This window comes from Phyllostomus hastatus, unplaced genomic scaffold (assembly GCF_019186645.2).
Source record: "Phyllostomus hastatus isolate PE091 unplaced genomic scaffold, TTU_PhHast_1.1 phas_contig_152, whole genome shotgun sequence".
Lineage (NCBI taxonomy): Eukaryota > Metazoa > Chordata > Mammalia > Chiroptera > Phyllostomidae > Phyllostomus > Phyllostomus hastatus.
This window is the reverse complement of record NW_025333622.1, coordinates 13,524,783-13,545,682: the sequence shown is the minus strand read 5'-3', so window position 1 is coordinate 13,545,682 and position 20,900 is coordinate 13,524,783. Positions and strand designations below refer to the sequence as shown.

The 20,900-nt window shown below is 46.0% G+C and overlaps 2 protein-coding genes and 1 long non-coding RNA gene across 7 annotated transcripts; 1 reads left to right on the top strand and 2 right to left on the bottom strand.

The window, feature by feature from the left end:
* Positions 1-531: 531 nt before the first annotated feature.
* Positions 532-12,366, bottom strand: FOXM1 (forkhead box M1). Of its 4 annotated transcripts, none has more exons than XM_045830527.1 (9): positions 12,241-12,366; positions 9,848-10,396; positions 9,083-9,234; positions 7,387-7,578; positions 6,409-6,537; positions 5,690-5,734; positions 4,979-5,048; positions 4,620-4,795; positions 532-2,551 (listed from the first exon to the last, which is right to left on the bottom strand). In XM_045830527.1, exons 2-9 carry the CDS (start codon positions 10,347-10,349, stop codon positions 1,526-1,528), a joined length of 2,292 nt encoding a protein of 763 aa, XP_045686483.1. In that variant the 5' UTR covers positions 10,350-10,396; positions 12,241-12,366; the 3' UTR covers positions 532-1,525. The 4 variants fall into 4 exon arrangements, with proteins under 4 accessions (XP_045686483.1, XP_045686482.1, XP_045686484.1 ...); XM_045830526.1 differs by lacking the exon at positions 12,241-12,366 and adding an exon at positions 12,194-12,230; XM_045830528.1 differs by lacking the exon at positions 12,241-12,366 and adding an exon at positions 12,194-12,230 and having other exon boundaries at positions 4,979-5,045.
* A 170-nt stretch (positions 12,367-12,536) lies between these two features.
* On the top strand, positions 12,537-20,821 carry RHNO1 (RAD9-HUS1-RAD1 interacting nuclear orphan 1). 2 transcript variants are annotated; one of them, XM_045830568.1, is made up of 3 exons: positions 12,537-12,605; positions 17,342-17,551; positions 19,488-20,821. In XM_045830568.1, the coding sequence occupies exons 2-3, from the start codon at positions 17,426-17,428 to the stop codon at positions 20,049-20,051; spliced, it is 690 nt and encodes a 229-aa protein (XP_045686524.1). In that variant the 5' UTR covers positions 12,537-12,605; positions 17,342-17,425; the 3' UTR covers positions 20,052-20,821. The 2 variants fall into 2 exon arrangements, with proteins under 2 accessions (XP_045686524.1, XP_045686523.1); XM_045830567.1 differs by having other exon boundaries at positions 17,342-17,593.
* LOC123813507 lies at positions 16,089-19,910 on the bottom strand. The gene is made up of 3 exons (XR_006784759.1): positions 19,780-19,910; positions 17,656-17,777; positions 16,089-16,404 (listed from the first exon to the last, which is right to left on the bottom strand). It is a non-coding gene; the product is annotated as an uncharacterized LOC123813507 (long non-coding RNA).
* Positions 20,822-20,900: the final 79 nt, after the last annotated feature.

The following is a 20,900-nucleotide window of genomic DNA, read 5'->3' as shown; positions in this document are numbered from 1 at the left end:
GCATTGTTTGCTGTTGGGGTTACTATGGTGATATTTCCTAGGTGGTGAGGAAGGGAGGAGGGCTCATTAGGCCCTCAGGCCCTGGCTGTCTCAGGTGAGAGAGCTGAGGAACAGACGAGTTCTGACTCCAAGTGATGGTAATGGGAGCTCTTCTGGGGAGGGACTTGCTTAGGGAGGCCTGGGGAGAAAAGCAGGGCAGGCTTTTAGGACTTGGGGTGGAAGTAGAGGTGGTCATGAGGTACTTATAACTGGACTCATCCTTTCTTAATATTCTAGGAGGTCTGCCTGCATGTCCTCCTTTCCCTTTTTGTGGACTGACTGCAAGAACAGTAATGGGGAAGCTGCGGATTTCTGCTAGAAAGGCTGTGTGCCTGTGCAGGGTGTGGGGGGTGATCCACACCAAAGCTCTTCGCACTCAAGTGCTTCATGTTGGCTTCAGGCCTTCCTCTACCACCTTCGTCATCACCCACATTCTTTTCCAATCCCTCCTTATGCCATTGGGACCAGACGCCAACACACAAGAGACCAACATTTCCACCCTGGATTTTATTGAATAGTAGTTACAGTAGTGTTCTCGAGCTGGCTCACATGCATGTGGTCAGCTGGGGCCTCGGGTGGCTCTCTGCAAAGCTACAGTGCATGCTAAAGAAGCCAGGCAGATCAGGGTCCTTTTAGCCTTCTGAGGCCTCGGGCCAAGTTCCCATCAGTGCTAGTCTCTCTGGCATAATTAGGGCCAGTATCAGAGAAATGTCACATGGGTGCACATCAGGGCCTGCACACTCTGTTTCAGATGCATCCATCCCCCACCTCGATTTCAACTCTTGATGTATTACAGAGGATGTTTTTACCAGGATTTCTACTTGCAAGAAGAAAGATGGGGAAATGGGAAGGAGGGCCAGTAAGAGGGGCCCTGGCAAGTGGATCTGCTCCTCTGCGTGCCTACAGTCAAGGAGTCGAGGCAGGTACCTCGGGCCTGGAGGAAACCGTGCACTGCAGGTCCCCCTTCTCTAGGAACTAAAAGCAAGGAACAGAGGCAAATTGAAACTTCTGTCATCCTACCCACCTTCTGGTAGTCTGTAGATAATGATCTAAGGAAATAAGCTTGCATTTAAAATTAGAGGATAGTCTGGAGGATATATACTATTTACAAGGGCACCCTGCAAGGAGCAGGGAAGGTGAGACTGCTGGGTGCAAAATGCAAACAGTTTTGGGAGTTCCTAACCTCTTTTCACCCTTGTTTCTGCTATGCCCACCCTTCAGCTCTCGCAGGGAGAGTGAGGAATCATTTTCTCCAGCAGAGCATAGGGTGGCACAGAGTCCAGTCACCAGGGCCTCGAGGCTTGCAGAGGGGGCCCAGTGGCTGCCAGTGGCAGCTATGGCATGATGTCTGCCTTGGCATAACCAGGGGCTAGAGGCCCAGATGGATGGTCCCTGCTTGTGTCCTCACTCAGAGGCCAAGGATGGCCCAGCCACACAAGCGCCCAGAAGAGTGGACAGCTTGAGCAGCAAGGGTCAGATCAGGTCTCTACCTCAGCTCAGGAATGAACTGAGCCCAGTTGACATTGTCAGGGCCCAGCGGGTCCTCCTCCAGGCCAGGGAAGCTGATGTCCAGCAGAATCTTGCTCAGGCTGTCATTCATTGTGTCCAGAACCAGGCCCTCTGTCAGGGAGCGGTTGGCTGAAAGGTTGGCAACCTGTGGCTCGGGGGAGCCTGGCTTGGGGACTTCCCTATCTGAGGGTGAACAGCTGCTGAAGGGGCCAGAGTTGAGGTCAAAGGGTTCAGAATTGAGGAGTTCTTGGGGTGAGTCAAAGAGGGGGAGACTTTTCAGTGGGGTGGCACTGAGATCTGTCAGCCCCAGGGAATCTGGTAGAGGGCCAAAGGCACCCTGGGGGGTTCGTACTGGGCTGAAATCTAGCCCCTCGACTTTGGCTGGGGGTGTAAGCCTCCAGGATTCGGGGGTCAAGGGGAGGACAGATTTGCTTGGGGTGGAGGAGATGGGCAGAGTCTCCTTAATGGGTGTCTTAAAAGGTCCTCCCTCTTCCTGGGAGTAGCCAAACTGGGAGGCAGGCACAGAGGACTCTGAGGGGAGAACGAGCTCTGTGGCTCGTCTGGAAGTCCCGGGGGCCTCCGAGAAGAGCAGCTCGGGCTCATCCACACAGGGAGGCTGTAGGTGCTGCTTCCTCCGAGACCGGCTTATCTCCCTCCGCTCCCTCCGTTTAATCACGAGCATTTCAGAGACACACCGGGCTGGGGACCTCAGCCCACTGTAGGACTTCTTGGGCCTTGGAGTGGGAGAGTGGGATGAGTCATCCCAGGACTGAGACAGGTCCTCTTTGACAGATGGGCATGGTGAGGGCCACTCTATCAGGGGCGGGCTCTCCACCTTCACGGGCCTCCCTAAGTGTGGCGTATCCTCTCCAGGCTGGATTTCCTCCTCCTTGACGGACTGAACTGGAAGCAGACAAGACAGCCCTTCTCCAAGCAGGAGCTTTTCCTCTTTCACTGGCCCTGTTGTGGGCAGAGGGGCTATCCCCTCATCAGCTAGCAGCACCTGAAAGGGAAGCAGGGACAAGGTGAAAGGGAGCTCTCGAAGCCTTGAGATTCAACTCCAACACCAGGCAGGACACAAGATGGTGGCCGAAATAAGTGACATGCTGCTACCAACCCTCTTTTTAAAGTCGTAAAAACTATTACATACGAGAATACACGATGAAGGTGGTAATTCAATTACAGGGGAAAAGAGAGAGCATCTAATGTGGTGCTGGCATAAGTATTTAGCTGAGAAAAATAAAATTTGGTGCCTATTTTATACCACATACAAAGAAAAATTAAAACCATACAAATCCTGAAAGAGAATCTAGGAGACTACATGTACAATCTGAGGGTGGGGGTGACCTTCTTAACCAAGACTGGAAACCCAGAAGCTGTAAGAGAAAAGAGAGATGTATTTGACTACATAAAATTTTAAAAGTCTTACTGTGGCAAGAGAAAATACAAACCATGTTAAGAAACAAACAATAGAAGTAAAAAAAAAAACTTCAACATAAAAGACAAAGGTTAACATTTTAATAACAAAAAACTCGTACAGATCATTAACAAAGTCCTATGAAAACTAGGCCACGTTCATGAACAAGCACCTCACAGCGAACAACCCCAAGCAACTAAACATAACAAGAAGGTGCTCACACTTAACAAACAAAGAAATACGAAGTAATTGTATGTGCATTAGATGGGCAAGTATTGAAAAGATTAATAATACTAATTGGTAGCAAAGACACTGGTTTTGTCGTATATAACTGGTGGAAATATGAGTTATCACAGATTTTCTGGAAAGCTTATAAAAGTGGAAGGGTTGGAAAAATTATGGCACAGCCACACCATGGAATACTGCATGCCCATTAAAAGACAATAAGGTGGAGCTATGCCAAGTGACTTGGAAGAATTTCCACAAGGTAGGAAAGTATCTGTAATATAATCCCATTTTCAATGTTCTGTGTGTTATGTGTGTATAGATACAATGGCTATGGCTATGGATGTATGTCTGCTCCACTAAGTATGGATAAAATAAGTAAGACAGCATACACAGTAAAGTACCAGCGTGGGTTATCTCGAGGAGCAGGGGTAATGTAGGTGAAGTAGGGGGAGGGGAAGTGGAGGGGAAGCAAAAACAAGAAAAGGGGGAAAAGGACTTAACGAAAACAAAATGACATACATGCTACAGTCACATTAATGCACATATGTACAATTATGTGTGGTGGTATTTATAATTCTATGTATATTAAAGAAAAATAATTAAAAAAACCCCAGCAAACTCAAATCTTTCAACTCCAGAGCCCATTCTGTTTCCATCTCAGTGAAAGGGGTGGAGCCTTCTCCTTACTTTTTGCAGGTCAGCTCCTGCTCCCAAAAACTTTTCTAGAAGGTCAGGCCCAGATTTGGTAGCCCATCAAAGTACGGTCTTAACTTACGTTATTCAACTTTTCTCTCAAACTAGACCAATGATGCTTATTAACCCGGGACAACCCCTCCCCCCGGGGGCCTTTGGCAATGTCTGGAGACATTTTCATTTAATTTTTGCATGGGTTGGTGGGGAGGTGCTCCTGGCATCTAGTCGGGAGAGACAAGGCATGTTGGTAGACACCCTTCAGTGCACAGAACAGCACTTTCACCCCAAGCAAAGAATTATCCAGCCCTAAACGTCAGTAGTACTAAGGCTGAGAAACCTGAGCTGGACTGATGGGTTCACTCCACTATTACTGGGTACAAACTGGCATTTCCTGCCTCTATTCTCTCTCCCCTCTTGTCTGTTTACCCAAATCCACTTGTTTGTAAAACCCACTTCCTTTGAAAACTCTTCCTGAACCATCTCAGCTCATCTATCATAATGACCTTGTCTGAATTCTTATAAACTCATCAGTATGTAATGGGCTTTCTGACAATACTTACATTGTAATCCAGAGTCCTTTTTAGCTTTAATAATGGTATTACATTTTCCTTTGTTTTTATGCCTTATCTACCCAGCTAGATTTATGAGCTTCTCAAGGACCACTCAGTAGAGTGCAGCTGCAAGACACAGGGGGAATGCACTTAATCCTCAAGGGAAAACAGAAGCCACTCACCTTGGGGGCAATACGGACTCGCTTGCTGTGGCGGGCAAGCTCTGAGCTCATGAGTGAAGCTGCTAGGGGCAATGGCACCTTTACCGAGGGCTGTAACACCAGTGGCTGGTTCACTGGGAACTGAATGGGTACCAGGTAGGAGCTGACCCGGGGTAGCAATGGCTTCATCTTCCGCCCTAGAAGGAAATAGGAGAGATAAGGGGTAGGGGTCCAGGGACACATCCCTTCTCAGTCCCCGGAGCTGTGCTCTCCTCTGGATTCAGATCCCTTTGAGCAGGTATAGAATCCCGGAGTCTGATCCCCTAAAGATATGCCCCCAGAACAAGGATTAGGCCTGAGGCCCACTCTCCCATACTAACGTGCGCCCAGTGGGAGTTCAGTTTTGATGGTCACATTCCGGCGGAGCTCAGGATTGGGTCGTTTCTGCTGCTGTGTGTGGCAGATAGGAAGAGAAAGAAACCTGGTTAATAAGGTGGGGGAGAAGGCAGGAGAACCCACTGGCTGCTCTGGTACCATGCACTGAGCTCCCTCACAGCCCAGAAACCAAAGTCGCTCTGGGAGGATGCAGGTGAGCAATGCCACTGAAGCCTGGTTAGTGGGGAAGGTGGACAGCATGCAGATGTACGGTGGCAGGTCCCAGCACCACATCCATGTGTCCTCACCACCCCCACAGGATGCTGAAGCACGTAGCTCTACGAGTGGCAAAGAAAAGCCAGGGCAAAAATGAAAGGAAATATTGCCTCCTGCTAGGCCTATGCCATGTGCTGTGGATGCTGCTCGCACCAAACTCGTGGCATGTCCTCTTGCCATGCCCACTCTGCTGAGCATACCTTTATTATGCTGTGTGAGGGGGAGGAGAAGTGGGCATGAGCCCTTTTCTGGGGAGATGAGGAAGCAGTCACAAATTTCCTCACTCCCAGAAGCTTGGGGTGCTCTGCATTTAGGGTTGGCAGTCACATGGCCACAGGCTCCCTTCCCCTGCTGAGAGTCTTGTCCCTGTCCACTAAAGCCATGCTGAGCAGTGAAAGGAAAACAAGGCCAAGCCCCGAGCCGGAGGGAAAGACTCTTACTGATTCCAAGTGCTTGGGCGATTGTGGAGACCCTGGGTCCAGTGGCTGTGGCGGTCAGGCATTGTGGGAGAGAAATGAGACGAAGTTACAACCAGCATGGCCAACCAGTCTGACCACATTGGGAAAAACATCTATTCCTGCCTGATGCTGAGGACCATGCTGGACAACTGTCCCTCCCAGCAGAACAGTTATGGGAACTGTGAAATCCCAAAACAATCACTTCTGAAGAGTTGTTCTGCTGGCTCCGTTTCTGGTCTCCAGCCTAAAGAAGGGTTTTGTTTTTTCCCTTGAAACACACAAACAAGTTTTCTTAGCTTTCATAATAATCACCTGAGATGCTTGTTAAAAATACGTAATCCTGGGCCCATCCCAGGCCCACTAAATCAGAAGCCCCATGACAAGGGCTTGAGAAGCTGTATTTTAACAAGCACCCCAGGCTGTCCTTGTCCACAGGGCAGCTAGGGAAACTCTGCCCCAGGAAGTCCTCTTACTTGGTTCCAAGTGGTCCTCTCCAGGGCCTGGTAGAGCACTAAAGTGTATCATCTGGTATTTGTCAACTGTACCCAATTCAGAGAGTTTTATGCAAATCACCCATGGGCAGGCTGCCTTCTAACTCTCCCCAGATCAGATAAGATCATCACAAGGACCAATTGTTTCCTTCTGAGGTGGATTTGCAACCTCCAACTCTGGCCCCATTTAGATGAAATCAGGACACTCACCTTAAACACCTGATCCAAGGTCAAGTAGCGATTGGCACTGGGGTGAATGGTCCAGAAGGAGACCTTGCCATTGGCGGATGTCTCTCGAACAAACATGTCATGGAGAGAAAGGTTATGGCGAATGGAATTCTGAAAGAGACAACCAGTTATCAACTACTTTAGATTCAGAAACACCACCGTTGAAGTTTCCTAAGGTGAAACCAGCCTCAGATCTCGTCCACTGTAGCCAGTACAGGCTTTGACAAGTGTCCACCTCTCTCCCTGACCTCCAAGTTGTAGAGCCATCCGCCTCAGCCATAACCCCTCTGTCGTACGGGGATAAAGGCCAATGCCATTTCTTACAGAAAAGACCTGGATAGCTGTCAGTGGCCTGGAAAGAGGACCAAGACTGTGAAGCAGTAATCAATAGCAAGATAGGTGAGTAAAGAAATTAAGAAACTAGGAAATTTAGTCGAGGGAAGGTTCTGCTGTGGGGAAAACAAAACAAGAAACATTTGGCTTGGAGCTGAGTACCTGTCAGAGGACCTGAGTTGTGGCTCTGACATCATCGTGAGAGCCACAGGGACTCCCAGGTGTCTCTGTGTTCCCCTGTATAAGATGAAGAGAAACCCCTTGCCTTCTCGAAATATTACCTGACATTAGAGGCTCAAAGGCAGCACTGTTTTTAAAAGCTCTTTTCATAAAACTACTTAGTCACTCCAGCTGCTGTTCAATGTAGCACACAAGTGGGCTCAGTGCTACACTGAAGAGTCATGGTAAACCTTAGGTAGTGACAGATGAAGTGACCGCAGCGTTCTCATTGACGATTTTGCAGGACTCAGCAGGATCAAGTCCTAATCCGAAAGGTACAACTGTCTACAGTTATAGCACCCTTTGCACTCAGCACTCCCTCACACCGGACGCCAAGTGCTGCACATCTGTGGAGACCAGCTGTCCGGCTAGAGCGCCCTGAACCTGGGTTGTTATGGAACACAGTACCTTCCAGCCTGGTTTGGCCATGTGCTTAAAATAGGGGAAGTGGTCCTCGATCCAAGTGTAGATGTCTTTCAAGGTCATGCGCTTCCTCTCGGTGCTATTGATGGCGAACTGTATCATGGCCATGTAAGAGTACGGGGGCCGCTCAGACACAGAGTCCTGCCAGGGTGTCGGTGCTCCTGGGGGCTCCTCAACCTGAGGGTTGTGAGAAACCCAAGGGGAGGAGAAAGGGAATGACAGAAAGGGTTCGCAGACCTCCTCCAGCCCCCCTTGAAGAACTTTCCCTAGAGAAGGCTCTTATCCCATAAAAATCACACTAGAAACAAACTCATCCGAGACCAACATTCCATGGAATAAAAGCTTAGAATTAGGAAGCATCTTAGAGGGGGTCCAGGCCAGTACCAATTTTCTGTCTTCGTTCATTTTGTTGAAGATATTGTCCAAAGAGGTAATTGAAACCTCTCAGAAAAGTCTGGATATATGTTATGATTCTTAAAAGTGATCTTACACAAAACCACACCCATTTGTCAGACCTTGGGGGCCAAGGTTGTAGTCCAATCCTTTCTCCTAATGTGATATGAGTAAACCCATCTTCTTTCAATGTGTGACAGAAATATTTTTTTTCCCTCCTACCCAGAAATATTTTTTAGTATAGGAGAGAAAAATGTCTGTAAAGGACACATTTGACTACATCTCAGGCGAGTATATGATTCACATTTTAAAATACTAATGGTAAGCCCTGGCTGGTGTGGTTCAGTGGATTGAGTGCTGGCCTGTGAACCAAAGGATCGCAGGTTCAATTCCCAGTCGGGGCACATGCCTGGGTTTCGGGCCAGGTTCCCTGGCATGGGGTGTGCGAGAGGCAACCAAACATTGATGTTTCTCTCCCTCTCTTTCTCCCTCCCTTCCACTCTGTCTAAAAATAAATAAAATATTAAAAAAAATAAAGATATTAATGTTAATGTGAATATTTATTCACATTTAAAAATATTAAGCTTCAAAATAAAAATATTGGGCTTTCTTATACTTATAAGTTTGTATATTAATATATGTATATAAAGTTTATTATATTTATATATTTATATAAATAACTTTATAAAGTACACAAGTTTTAAGTAAACAGCTCAATTTTTATGTATGTGCATGCCCATGTAAATATTCACTTTTAAAGTCTGTGGAATGAATGATTAAAAGGAATATACAACAGAATCTACGTGTGCAGCAACTGTGAAAAACAACCTCAGGCCACATAAGTGGGTTAATCAATTTGGATTGCTGCAGAAAAATTTAAAATTCACATCTAACTCACTTTATTTTCTATTAGTATAACTTCTAAGAAAACTATCTGGTTAAAAATGCTGTGTTCCATTCATATTGTTGGGTTGCTTTTTTAAAGTTTAAGTGGCTTTCCAAACTAAGAGCTGTTCACCATTTCCTGAATACCTACTAAGGGTGGAGTACTAAGCTCAGTGCTAATGGAACAGAGGGAGCCAGAGGAATCTGCCCTCAAGCAAATTTTGCAGATTGGGGAGAAAGATCTCCAGCAGAAATGTAGCTCAAAAGTTATACAGAATTGTGCTAACTGAGTGCTAATAGCAGCACTTGGAAATTCTGCTGCACAGGCCACTTGATCTATTTCCCTTCTTAGCAGTTCCCTGCAGGGGCTCTGATTCCTCTAGTGAGTGACAGAACAGTTCACCTTGTCCTGACTCTGCTCCAAGTGCAGATTCTCCTTTCCCTCCATCTCTTGCTTGATGTTGCAGGGACCCAGTCCGTCAGAACTCATCTTTCCAAGCCACTGGATGTTGGTCAAGCTGTTGTTAAGAGTGCAGCCTGTTGCCTCACCGCCAGCTAGAGGGGAAACAATCCAAGATGTCACTTAGCTGTCTGGGCTGATGCCCCGTAGGCCTATTGAAATTGGTGCTTAGGGAACCACCTCTCCAAGTGCTCTCTACCTTCAGGGACAAGGGAATACATGCTGTGGCCCTCAGGTACTCTGAGCCACTATGGATTTCAGGAGAAATTCAGGGGCATAGTTTAAGGTGCATTTCAATCTGGGCCACATTAAGCCTTACAGATCAGTCAAAACAACCTTATAAAAGAGTTATTCAGTATCTGCACAGAGAAAACCACTTTTCCTCCTCATGCTTCAGTGTTCTCTTTTATTAAGATGGAGAAAGATTCCTACTTCTTTACACAGTCAATGAGAAGGATAAACATAAACAATAAAGAAATCTTTTCCCAATATAAAGAAGGCAATTAGGAGCCCTAAATAATTACAAACCTTTGGACAGTGCCCAGAGGATCTGGGTCAAGGTTTCAGAATGACTTTCCCCTGGTTCAGGATACATGCCTGTCTGTTGTAGGCATCAACATGACTACAATGGCTACCTTGCCACCAAAGTCCTTGCTACCAAAGGGGAAAGGCTAAGCTCCTCAACCCTTTGCCTTGCAGACCACATACCACAGTTCTCCCATCTCTGCCCAAGAAGGGCTCCCGGGGGTCTAGGAAGATTCATATCTGTAGCGGCAGGTTTTGGTCCCAGGGTCTCGGTGATCACTTCTGTTCTCTTATGGTCCTTGCTGGGTTGGGCTTGAGGCTGGGGTCCTGGAGGGTGAGTGGGGGCTCCCCCACAGCTGATGAGGATGAATTTGTTGGGCCCATTGCTGCCACTCTCTTTTCCTTTGGCAGTCAATGCTGTGATGATGCTCTGGATATTGGCATTGTTGGGTATCACCACCACTTGTGTGTTGGGCATGGTGGGGTGGTTAATAATCTTTATCCCAGCTGGAAACTTGCACGAGGTGGACTGTGCCATCTCCTTGGAGACCTGCGCTTGACCAGGCTCTTGTTGGGCAGGGCGCCTCTTAGGCTCCTCCTCCGATGTTTCACCTGGGCCATTTTGAACAGGAAGGGGCAGCCTCCGTCTTTTGAGAATCAGTGGCCGACGGGGGCTGGTTTTCATTATGAATCTGTGCTTTCACTCTCCATTGAGAATCACAAGCAAGGACCCTGGAAAGTGCAAGGAACAGCAGAAAGAGAAATGTTAGGATGAGAAGGAAGTTCTGTTAGAGAGAAGTGTTCCTCTTTCTATGACCAGGAACGGGAGCCCACATGCCCAAGTGAATGCTCCCTAGGTCTTTGTAAAGACCTCAGATAATAGATAAATTCCACTGACAAAAGAAAGTTAAAACTGGAGCAAACAGAAGCAACTCAAATGGGAAAAGTGGGATTGGGTTGAACGTAAGGTCATCATGGATGCTGGACGTAGGTCTTCTGGAAGCTTAAGAATGTTTGGCTATAGAAACAAGTGGGGTACTTACAAAAATGTAGGAATGTCTAGTATTGCCTACTAAAATACAGATTGCTCCCAGTGACTGTAGGGACAGGGATGCTGGGATAGGAGGGCATTTGGTAATTAGGAGCCCTGACAAAACCCTAATCCCATAATCCATTCTAGGATAGAGCCTTTATATTTTATGTCATCTTAGTTTATAAATAAAAGGATCAGTGCCAATAGAATCAGGGAAGAAAGGCAGATTGGACCACTGCTCTATTGCCACACCATGGAAGAAACAATCCCCAGTTCATAAGACCCCCAGATGAAAGGGAAGCTGCTCACATCAAGGTAAAGTTTGAGCAGATTGCACACTGTAACAGAAGGGAGTCCCATTCATTTCACAGGCTGTTATACTTGCAATGTGCTGCCAACAATGTGCTAAGGTGGTTGTGTAATGTTAAAAAATAGTTTTATCTAAAAATTTGTGCTTTGTTGATTTTTAAAAAATATTTTATTTATTTATTTTTAGAGAGTGGGGAAGGGAAGGAGAAAGACAGGGGGAGAACATCAATGTGCCAGAACCTCTCACACACCCCCAACTGGCAACCTGGGCATGTGCCCTGACTGGGAATCAAACTGGAAACCCTTGGTTTCACAGGCCAGCACTCAATCCACTGAGCCACACCAGCCAGGGCTGTGCTTTGTTGATTTTAATAGATATGTAGTATACTCTACTATTATGTAAAATTGTGTAATCTTATTTAGAGATACTTTGACAAAGGAACAGGTTGTCTCTTTTTTAGGACATCTGGTATCACACTAAAAATGATTGTCACACTCCTGACATTTGCCAACTGCTTCAAGTTCTCAGGCCCTCTCCACTCTGACTCCCTTTCCTTTATATCTAGGTGTCCTCTACCTTCAAATCTCAGTTTTACTTCCATCTCCCATCTCATCGAGACTCCCTCTCTCCCTCATCAATAGTAAATACTATTATCCCCTCCCTACCCCCCAAAGATATCTTCCAAGGCTTAATTCTCCCTTTTAATCTCTGACCAGCCTCTTCCTACCATTGCCAACACTTTAGCCCTGGAGCCTTCTAGAGTGATTCCTGTGACACACCCCCATCCTGACCAGGGTTCTCAAAAACCAGAAGGGTCTTTTAAAAGGCTGGAGTGGAGGCAGTGTGGTTTAATGGTGAGAGCACCTGGAGGCAGAGGACTGTGCAGGCAGGTCTGTCTTTGACTTAAAGCAGAGTCATCTCAGTCTTCATCACAGCCACAGTCTGTCTAGGAAAGTAGTCCACCCCAGCCCTCTCCAGGCTGCAGGCAGGGTGCAGAGGTCAAGGCATCCAGGGAAAGTCAAGGGGTGCTTGGAGAAAGAAATGAGGACAGGCCAGGGGGGTGGATGCAGGAAATACTTGCACCCTCGCTCAGACCTTCTCATTGAGTGGCCTCAAACTTCCACTCTTGTCCCGCGCCCTGCTGCTAGACCCCCCTGACCGCGGCACCCGAGACCTTGCTCCCTACCTGCTCCGAGACCCGGCCTCAGTCTCCATACCTCGGCTCCCACTCACCTCCTGACTGCAGTAGCGGTCGCTGCTGGGCTGTGGCTCCTAGGGCGGGCTCCGGGCTCCTCCAACCTGGGGGCCGAGCCAAGGTGTTGGACAGGGACTCGCGCCAGGACCGCCGGGTCCCCGGCGGTGCGGGAGGGGTGGGGAATCCCGGGGGATCCCGGGAGGGGAGGGGGTCCCAGGCCGGGGGGCCGGGGGTGGGGTCGGGCACCGGAGCTTTCAGTTTGTTCCGCTGTTTGAAATTGGCGCCGGCGGAGCGTTGCTGTCACGTGAGGGAGCGTCGCCAATCGGCGTCGGCCCCTGTCTCCGCGTTCGGGAGTCGAACTCAGCGCGGCCTGGATATCTGCGGCCCGGACGCTGCCGGGCGGGTAAGGCGGCTGGGCCGGCTCGTGGGTAGGGAGCGGCGGTGGAAGGCTGGGAGAGCGCCGGCCGGGCGCCGGCGGGTCTCCGGCGAGGGAGGGTCAGCGGGGACCTGGGACGACTGCGGCGCCTGGGGTGGCCTAGTGGGCCTGCAGTCCCTAGTGCGGTGCTGTCGGTTCCCTAATCACTCCAGAGACCCTCCTCCTCGCCTCCCTCGGGATCTTTCTACCTTTTCGAAGTCTACCCTGGTTGATTTCCTTACGGGGAAACTTGTATACCATGTGCCAACAATCGAAGATCGTCTAGTTCCTCCGACCAGATTGAGAGTCTCTGAGGGCAGCATATAATCTTACTAAAGTTTCCAACAGCTTTTTGAAAATCGCACAGCTCCAAATCTTCAAATACTGATCTGTCTCATGCACCCCCGCCCCCGACCAAAGCCAATTTTTTATATACACCAAAGTACTTCGTTAACTTATTCAACAAATTTTATTGAGCACCTACTAGTAGGTGCCAGGCCCTGCTAGGATGCAGTGGCAGAGGAGGTTTGAGTTCACCGTCCAATGGGAGAAAAGAGGCAGCACAGATTTTCAAAGAATCAAAAAAGCTAGTGGAGGGTTATAGCTGTGAAGTGATAAATTAGAGGTCAGTGATAACTTTGAGTATCTACAATAAGGAGATCTTGCCTTAGGTGAGCCAGGAAAGCCTTTTCTCAAGAACTAAATCTTGGTAAGATCTGATATCTTTATGCAGAAAAAGGGAAGGAAACCCTCAAAGCAAAGGGATGAAGGTGTGAAAACTGTGGCTAGAGGGAGCGTGGTGAGCAGGGAGGCTGAAGAATCTCTGAGGAGTTTGAACTGAGACCTGAAAGGAGGGTGGTGTGAGATGAAGTGGGATCCACAGGAAGCAGGACCTTAGTCGAAACTAAGGAGTTGATCCTTATGCAAAACTCAAAAATTTTAAGCATAAGTGAGTCAAGATCAGACGTACATTTTTTCCCTTCAGCTAAGACAGAAGAGAGGATTTATTATACACATTACATTCATCCACAACTGAGAATAGAACCAGTCCTGAATATCACAGGTCCAGGACAAAGGACCAAAAGGGACTGTTTTTGTAAGAGCAGGGTGGGTCTCTCAAAAGGTGGTGGGGCGATCAGACGACGTGTATTTTCTAGATCCATTGAGAAGTTGCTGATAGCAGGCCTGCAGTCCGACACTTTGTGCCAGTGTCCCTGGCCTCTGTCCTCTCTTATGTCTGCTCCTGTGGTTTCCATGGGTGCACAAGCTAGCGGTTTACTTGGACCTCTGCCTCTTCTCTTCAGCTGGTGCATTTGCTTCTTCCTCTACTGGGCTGTAATGGTGCAAAGGTTTCTAAGATGGTGCTAAGGTTGAGCCAGACGTGCATTTTTAAAAGGTGTCTGCAGGGGGTGCCAGAGTAGACTAGGATAGAACAGTTAGGCTATTATTGCAATTATCCAAGCCAGAACTGTCAGAACTGAAGGGTGGTGAGGAGATAGAGGGAGAGAGACAGAAAGGGGGAAAAGGGGCCTTATTGAAGACATGTTTAAGAGGTGTTGGGTCTGATGGGAGAGAGGAAGGGGAAATGTCAGGGTTTCTGGATGCATAACTGGATGAATGATGCCATTTCCCTGGAAGGTAGTCACTTTTGTGGTGGGGGTGCAGGGGAAATGGTCATGAATACAGTTTTAAACATGTTAAGTTCGAAGTGCATTTGAGACATCCAGTTGCTGTCAAATCGGCAGCAGGGTATATGGGTCCCGAGTGTGGAGAATTCTAAACCGAATATATAAATATTTAAGTCATCTCCATCTAGGTGGTTATCGAAATGTGAGCAGATGATTGCTTAGAAAAGGTGTAGAGCATGAGGAAGGCTCCAAAGCACAGCCAGAGGGAAAGGCCTTAGAAAGCAGCGGGGACTTGATCTCTAATTACAGAAGAAAGAGGATGGGTGCAGATATATGCAGATTTGCATGATTTCTGGAAAATGTATTAACCTTGATGTCTCTCCTGTATTCTTTGTGCAGTAGGGAATAGGTCATTTGTTGAGAGAGGAGAGTTCTAAAGTTTTAAGAGAGTGGAAAACTTTTCAGGTAATTTTTGTGGAAAACAAGTTCCTACATAAACAGTAGAATTGTTGCTCAACACAGTGTCCACTTGAGGCTAGTTCAGCACTTCTCACTGGAGTCATTGCCACTATCACCTCTCCACTGGACCCCTGCAGTACAGCCTTCTCACTGGGCTCCTGCTTCCTTTCTCATCCCTCCTCCCAACCCCCCTTTTCTCACAAAGCACCTCCAGTAAATTTTTTTTTAATCCTCACCCAAGAATATACATACTTATTTTAATTTTTTAAAATCCTCACCTGAGGACATTTTTTTCATTGCTTTTAAGAGTGAGAAGAAGGGAGAGAGGGAGGGAGAGAAAAATATTGATGTGAGAGAGAAGCATCATTGGTTGTCTCCTGTATGCACCCGGACTGGGGATCCAACCTGCAACCTTTTTGGTGCATGGGACAATGCTCCAACCAATTGAGCCACATGGCCAGTGCTCAAGTTAACTTTCAAAAGTGTAAATCAGATTATGTTATTCCTCTGTCCAGAACCTTTCAGTGGCTTCCTGTCACATTAGGAATAATCAAATCCAGAGTCCTTAAACTTGCCGACGAAGCCGTGTCACATGGACTGGAGCGTGTCTCCCAACACACTCCCAACATGCTCCAGTGCAGCTCTGCTGATGTTACTGTTTCTTGAAGAGTCCGACATAACCCCACCTTGTGATCTTTGCACTTATCACTCTCCTCAGCCTGGACTATTCCTTGCTCACATCTTTCTACTATTTGCTTGTTCTCCTTTCTTCATTCAGGTCTTTGCTCAAATATCACTTTTTCAGATAGGCTTTCCCTCACAACCCTGTCTAAAATAGCAGTCAGCTTTTTTTCTTTTAAGATTTTATTTATTTATCTATAGAGAGAGGGGAAGGGAAGGAGAAAGAAAGGGAGAGAAACATCAATGTGTGGTTGCCTCTTGTACGCCCTGCACTGGGGACCTGGTCGACAACCCAGGCATGTGCCCTGACTGGGAATTGAACCAGCAGCGCTTTGGTTTGCAGGCCAGTGCTCAATCCACTGAGCCACACCAGCCAGAGCAGCAGTCAGCTTTAAGTGCCATAGAGCAACAGTTTAATTTTGTTCTTTGGTATATATTTATAGCACCTGGGACAGTGTCTATCTAGTACAGAGTAGGCATTCAGTAAATATATGTTGAATGAGTAAATGAACAAATAGGTATATTTATTCCCTGTGTTGTCCCTAAAAATGTTAGTTCTTGAGTGTAGACACTTTCTCCTTTTTTCTGTACTTGTATCTGCACTGCCTACTGACATAAGTCAGAGGATGTTATTTTTGCTGTTGTTGAATGAAAGAAAGAATCATGAAGGTAGAGTGGAACCAATCCACCCTGTTGTGTGACTTTTTAGGTCTAGCATGCTCAGTTGCACCTCCGATTTACCTCTCTACCTACTGTGTTCATGGGGCTTCTATCCCACCATCACAATGATGAGCCTCTTAATAAGGCTGATCTGTTTACTCAGTTCAGTGGGTGCTTTTTCAGACTTTTTATTACTTTCTGGGTCCTGTTGTCCCTGCCTCTGTCTCCAGCCTCCCATCTCCACTGATGGCCCAGGTTCAGGCCTCATCGTTTTTCACTTAGGTTACACAGGCCCTCCCTAAAACTGGTCCTCCTTCTTCCGGGGTACTTGTCTTCTTTCACACTGTTACCAGGATGATCTGTGCAAAAGACAAAAAAGAAACAAAAAACAATTATGATATATATGAGACAATTGAAAATTTGAACATTTCTGAACACTTGATGATATTAAGGAATATGTATATATACATATATATGTTGTGTTAATGGTAATGACATAATGACTGGGGATATTATATTTTCTTCAAATAATACAGAGGTAGGGGGTGTGGATGGGTTAGGATTGGCCATCTGTTGATCATTGTTGGATCTGGGCAATGGCCAGGCTCATATTATTTAGTCTATTTTTGTGTATGTTCAAAATTATCTGGGGCGAAAAGTTAAAAAAGAATCCAAGTGTGATCATATCATTTTGTTTGAAATTCTTCACTGACTACTTAGTCTAAAATCCAAACTGATCTGGTACTCCTGGTTTGTCTGAACTAACCCTGACATCATGTCCAGCCTCAATTTTTGTAATTTTCACACAGGGTATGAAAAACCTGTGTCCAGCTACATGTGGTCTGTGACTCCCTGAATTCATACTCTCCTTCATGTCATTGTGCTTTGTTTGTGCTGCTCCTTAGCCTGGAGTGCTCTGCCTGCTTTTCGGCTTTTCCTTGCCCTTCATAGCCCAGTTAGGTGTCACCTCTTCCAGAGAGCCTCCCCTGGAGCGGAGACATTGGTCCCATGATTGTAATTGTCTCTCCTGCTGCTGGACCCTCAGCTCTTTGAAACAGACACTGTCTGACCCCTGTGTTCCTACAAGTGCTTGGCACTCAGTAAATGATATTGTAGACTAAATTCTGAGCACATGCTCAAAAAAAGTGTTCATTGAACAATTGTTGAATGTAAACTACTGTTTTAACTTGGTGTAGGTTAGGAAGGTGCACTCCCCAGAGCTTTTGGTAGAGTGGTAAGTTGAGAGTAGAACTGGCTGACAGAGTATGAGGAAGAGCTTTTGTTTCTTCTCTGCAGGTATGGGTTGGAATTGGAGCCTCTCTTCGTACCTGACTACAAACAGCACCATGTGGTTACTACCTGCTCTTCATTCATCTATTGATGCCTCCCAGAAAAAAACGCCGCCAAACGTCCCGAAAAGCCCAACTGCAGTTCCACCAACAGCCACTGGAGGGCCCCAAACACCAGTATGGATCGCCGCAGCTTCCCATCACCCACACTAGACAGGTGCCCAGCAAGCCCATTGATCACAACACCATCACTTCCTGGGTAGGCCATGGGATTCTTACTTTGACTTTTACTCTGTTAGGCAACTCAGAACATTGACTCACCTGCCCCATGAACCAGGGCCTCTGAAGAATAAGATTCATGGAGGCACAGACAAGGAGGCAATATACTCTTTCTGTCTGTCATTGGCCATTTCTTCTGGTATATCTCCTTTTCTAAGTTCAAACTGAAAAGTAAGAAAAGTCCAACTTGGGTTGGTTGGAATTGGAGTGTCGCCCCCCACCCCCACGTCCCACATTCATCTAAAAGGGTTTATTATAAAAGTTTCACTATCCAGTAGCTGGGTGAGAAAGCCAGATAAATGGCAGAACTAGTAAAAAAAATGAGATTGTTTCCTGAGCTTCATGGAAGAGGTATTTAGCTAAGTACTCTATTTACCATTTAGTACATTGAACCTCGAACACCTCCCTCCCCCCCCACAGAAACAGTATATGTCATGTTTTGACAGCTTAAAAGCCCTAGGAAGAGATCATAGTCACTACATGTCTTGGAAGCAGTATAGCAAAAGGACCAGACAAAAGCATAAAATCTGCTTTGGAGTGCTTCATAAATATAATTTGTTCAGGATTGCTGAAGAGAACCATAATACTTGTTTCATGGTTGTGAAGAAACTTAATGTTAAGCTCCTGTGGATGAGAAGAGGAATAAATGTTTACTGAAAACTCATCATATGCCAGGTTCTGTGCTACTTGCTTTTCATCCACGATCTCCCTATTCTTGCATTCAATCATTCATTCTTAATGGGGGGTCTTTGTGCAGGCCTTCTGCTAGGTGCTGGGATCAGTGGTAAGACTGCTTGTCTCTGCCCTCAAAGTTTAAAGAGAGTTAAACAAGTTGCAGCTGTATGGTGTAATAAAAAGAGGCATTGTTCCTTTTCTTACATAGGAGGAAACTGAAAGCCAGAGATATTGCACAGGTTGCCCCAAGCTCATATTGCTTTCTGTTAATACCCCATTGGACAGGTATTTTTGTTTTGTATCCTTTACAATAGTGGGTCCCATTTAGGATTCTGGTGTCTGGTCATTGTATATTTTGGGTTGGCTAAAAAGTTCGTCTAGTTTTTTTCCGTAAGATGGCTCTAATAGCATTAAGTTGTCTCTAACTTCATTTGAAACAATTTTGTTAGATTGTATTGTGACAGCTATCATATCAGTGTGCATTTTTTTTTAAAGATTTTTTAAATTTATTTTTTAGAGAGGGAAGGGAGGGAGGGGGAGAGAGAGAGAGAGAGAGAGAGAAAGAGAGAAACATCAATGTGCGGTTGCTGGGGGTTATGGCCTGCAAACCAGGCATGTACCCTGGCTGGGAATTGAACCTGGGACACTTTGGTTCCCAGCCCACGCTCAATCCACTGAGCTACGCTAGCAGGGCAATCAGTGTACATTTTTAAAGAAGTTGTCAAAATTGGTAAATTTTTGTGTTGCCTTTTTAATATTGAAAATTGAAGAAAATATGCAACATTTTCAGCGTATTATGCTTTATTATTTCAAGAAAGGTAAAAATGCAACCGAAACAAAAAAAGATTGATGCAGTGTATGGAGAAGGTGTTGTGACTAATCGAATGTGTCAAAAGTGGTTTGTGAAGTTTCATGCTGGAGATTGCTTGCTGGATGATGCTCCATGGTTGGGTAGACCAGTTGAAGTTGATAGTGAGCAAATCAAGACATTAATTGAGAACAATCAGTGTTATACCATGAGGGAGAGAGCTGACATACTCAAAATATACAAATCAATAAAGTTATTGGTAGAAATGAAAACTGTGTCTTTTATTTTATGAAAAAAACTAAACAGAGTTTTTGGCCAACCCAACAGCTTCTTCCCTTAGGTTTGTACTTGATATGTGGTTCTTCTCACCTTTTCTTTTTTTACTCCTTAGGTATTACCTCAGTTTGATACCACAGCAGATAGCTGGTTCTTATCCAACAGGAGATGGAAACGTCATCATCAAGACCAGTCAAGACGTTCAAGTCGAAAAACTACCACCTCCAAGTTTGCACATCTAACATTTGAGAGTCCACAGCCTTCTTCCAGTCCAACTATACTTGGAAGCCCCTTAATCCAGGAGTGTCCCAATCATTCAGAAAAGGACATTTCCAGAAGAGCCTTAGTTCCAATGCTCAGTCCTCAAAGCTGTGAGGAACTGTCAGCACGTGCACTTCAAAACTTACCTTATATATTCATTGCACCCGATATCCAGACCCCAGAGTCGTCTTCTGTGAAGCAGCTGCCTGCTCCCCCAGATCAGCGGGAAAGCAGCCTGCCAGGCTGCTCCCGTCACACTAGCACTCCTGAGAGCCCGGAGCCTGGGGCAGTTCTGGTTAAAGACACTCCCGAGGAGAAGTATGGTGTAAAGGTCACGTGGAGGAGACGGCAGCACCTGTTTACTTACCTCAGGGAGAGAGGGAAGCTGAATAAAAGTCAGTTCCTTGTGAAAAACTGATGAGATGTCTCAGACATCAGTAATCGCAAGGAATTGATTGCCGGTTTTCATAGAGGTGGTAAAGTCATTTTTCTGGGTCACAGAAGAGTACATCAATAGAACAAAGTAAAAATAACACTAATCAATAGAAAAAGGGCATTTTAGCTAAAGCCTTGGAGTCATAAGGGAATTCGGTTTGCTTTTTAAAATACAGTTTTTAGTGTCATAAACAGTCCACTTTATATTTTTCTTGTATGAACTGTTAAAATTTTTAAAATATCTTGTAGTAACTGTTTAAGATGTGTATAAATAAATGGTTGCAGAAAGTTTTTAGGGAACCCTTCTTGCCAATAATGCAGCAACATTGCCCCCTCCACTAAAGTTCTTTCTTAATTGTATGCTTTAACCACTAGTCATTAATCCTTTAATCACTTTGTTCAAACTAATTCATTCCAAATTTCTGAGTGCCAGCTCTGGCAGGCTTAGTGGCAGCTTCCTCTATGACTCGATAGATGGAAAAAAAGCAAAGCAAACTCTGACTTTATAGTTGAACTGCCATCTGTGCAACCTTGGCTCTTTGGCAGAAAGGCAAGAGGAGGAAAGGGGAGCAAGCCCTGTTTTAGTGACTATGGTGGAATCTTGGAGGTGAAGGGGCCATGGGTAAGTTTAGGTTTGCTGTGTTTTGATTTTTTTATTTCCAACCGAAGAAATCTGTAAATATTAAATAGGACGGCAGAATGATTTCTTGGAGTAGCTTTAAAATTTATATAAATAAATGTGGAAACTTTTCAGAGAGTACTACTTACTGTTACATAGGACTGCCCAGTCAACAAAATGTCTCCTTTGTCCTTTCACCAGTACAAACAGCAT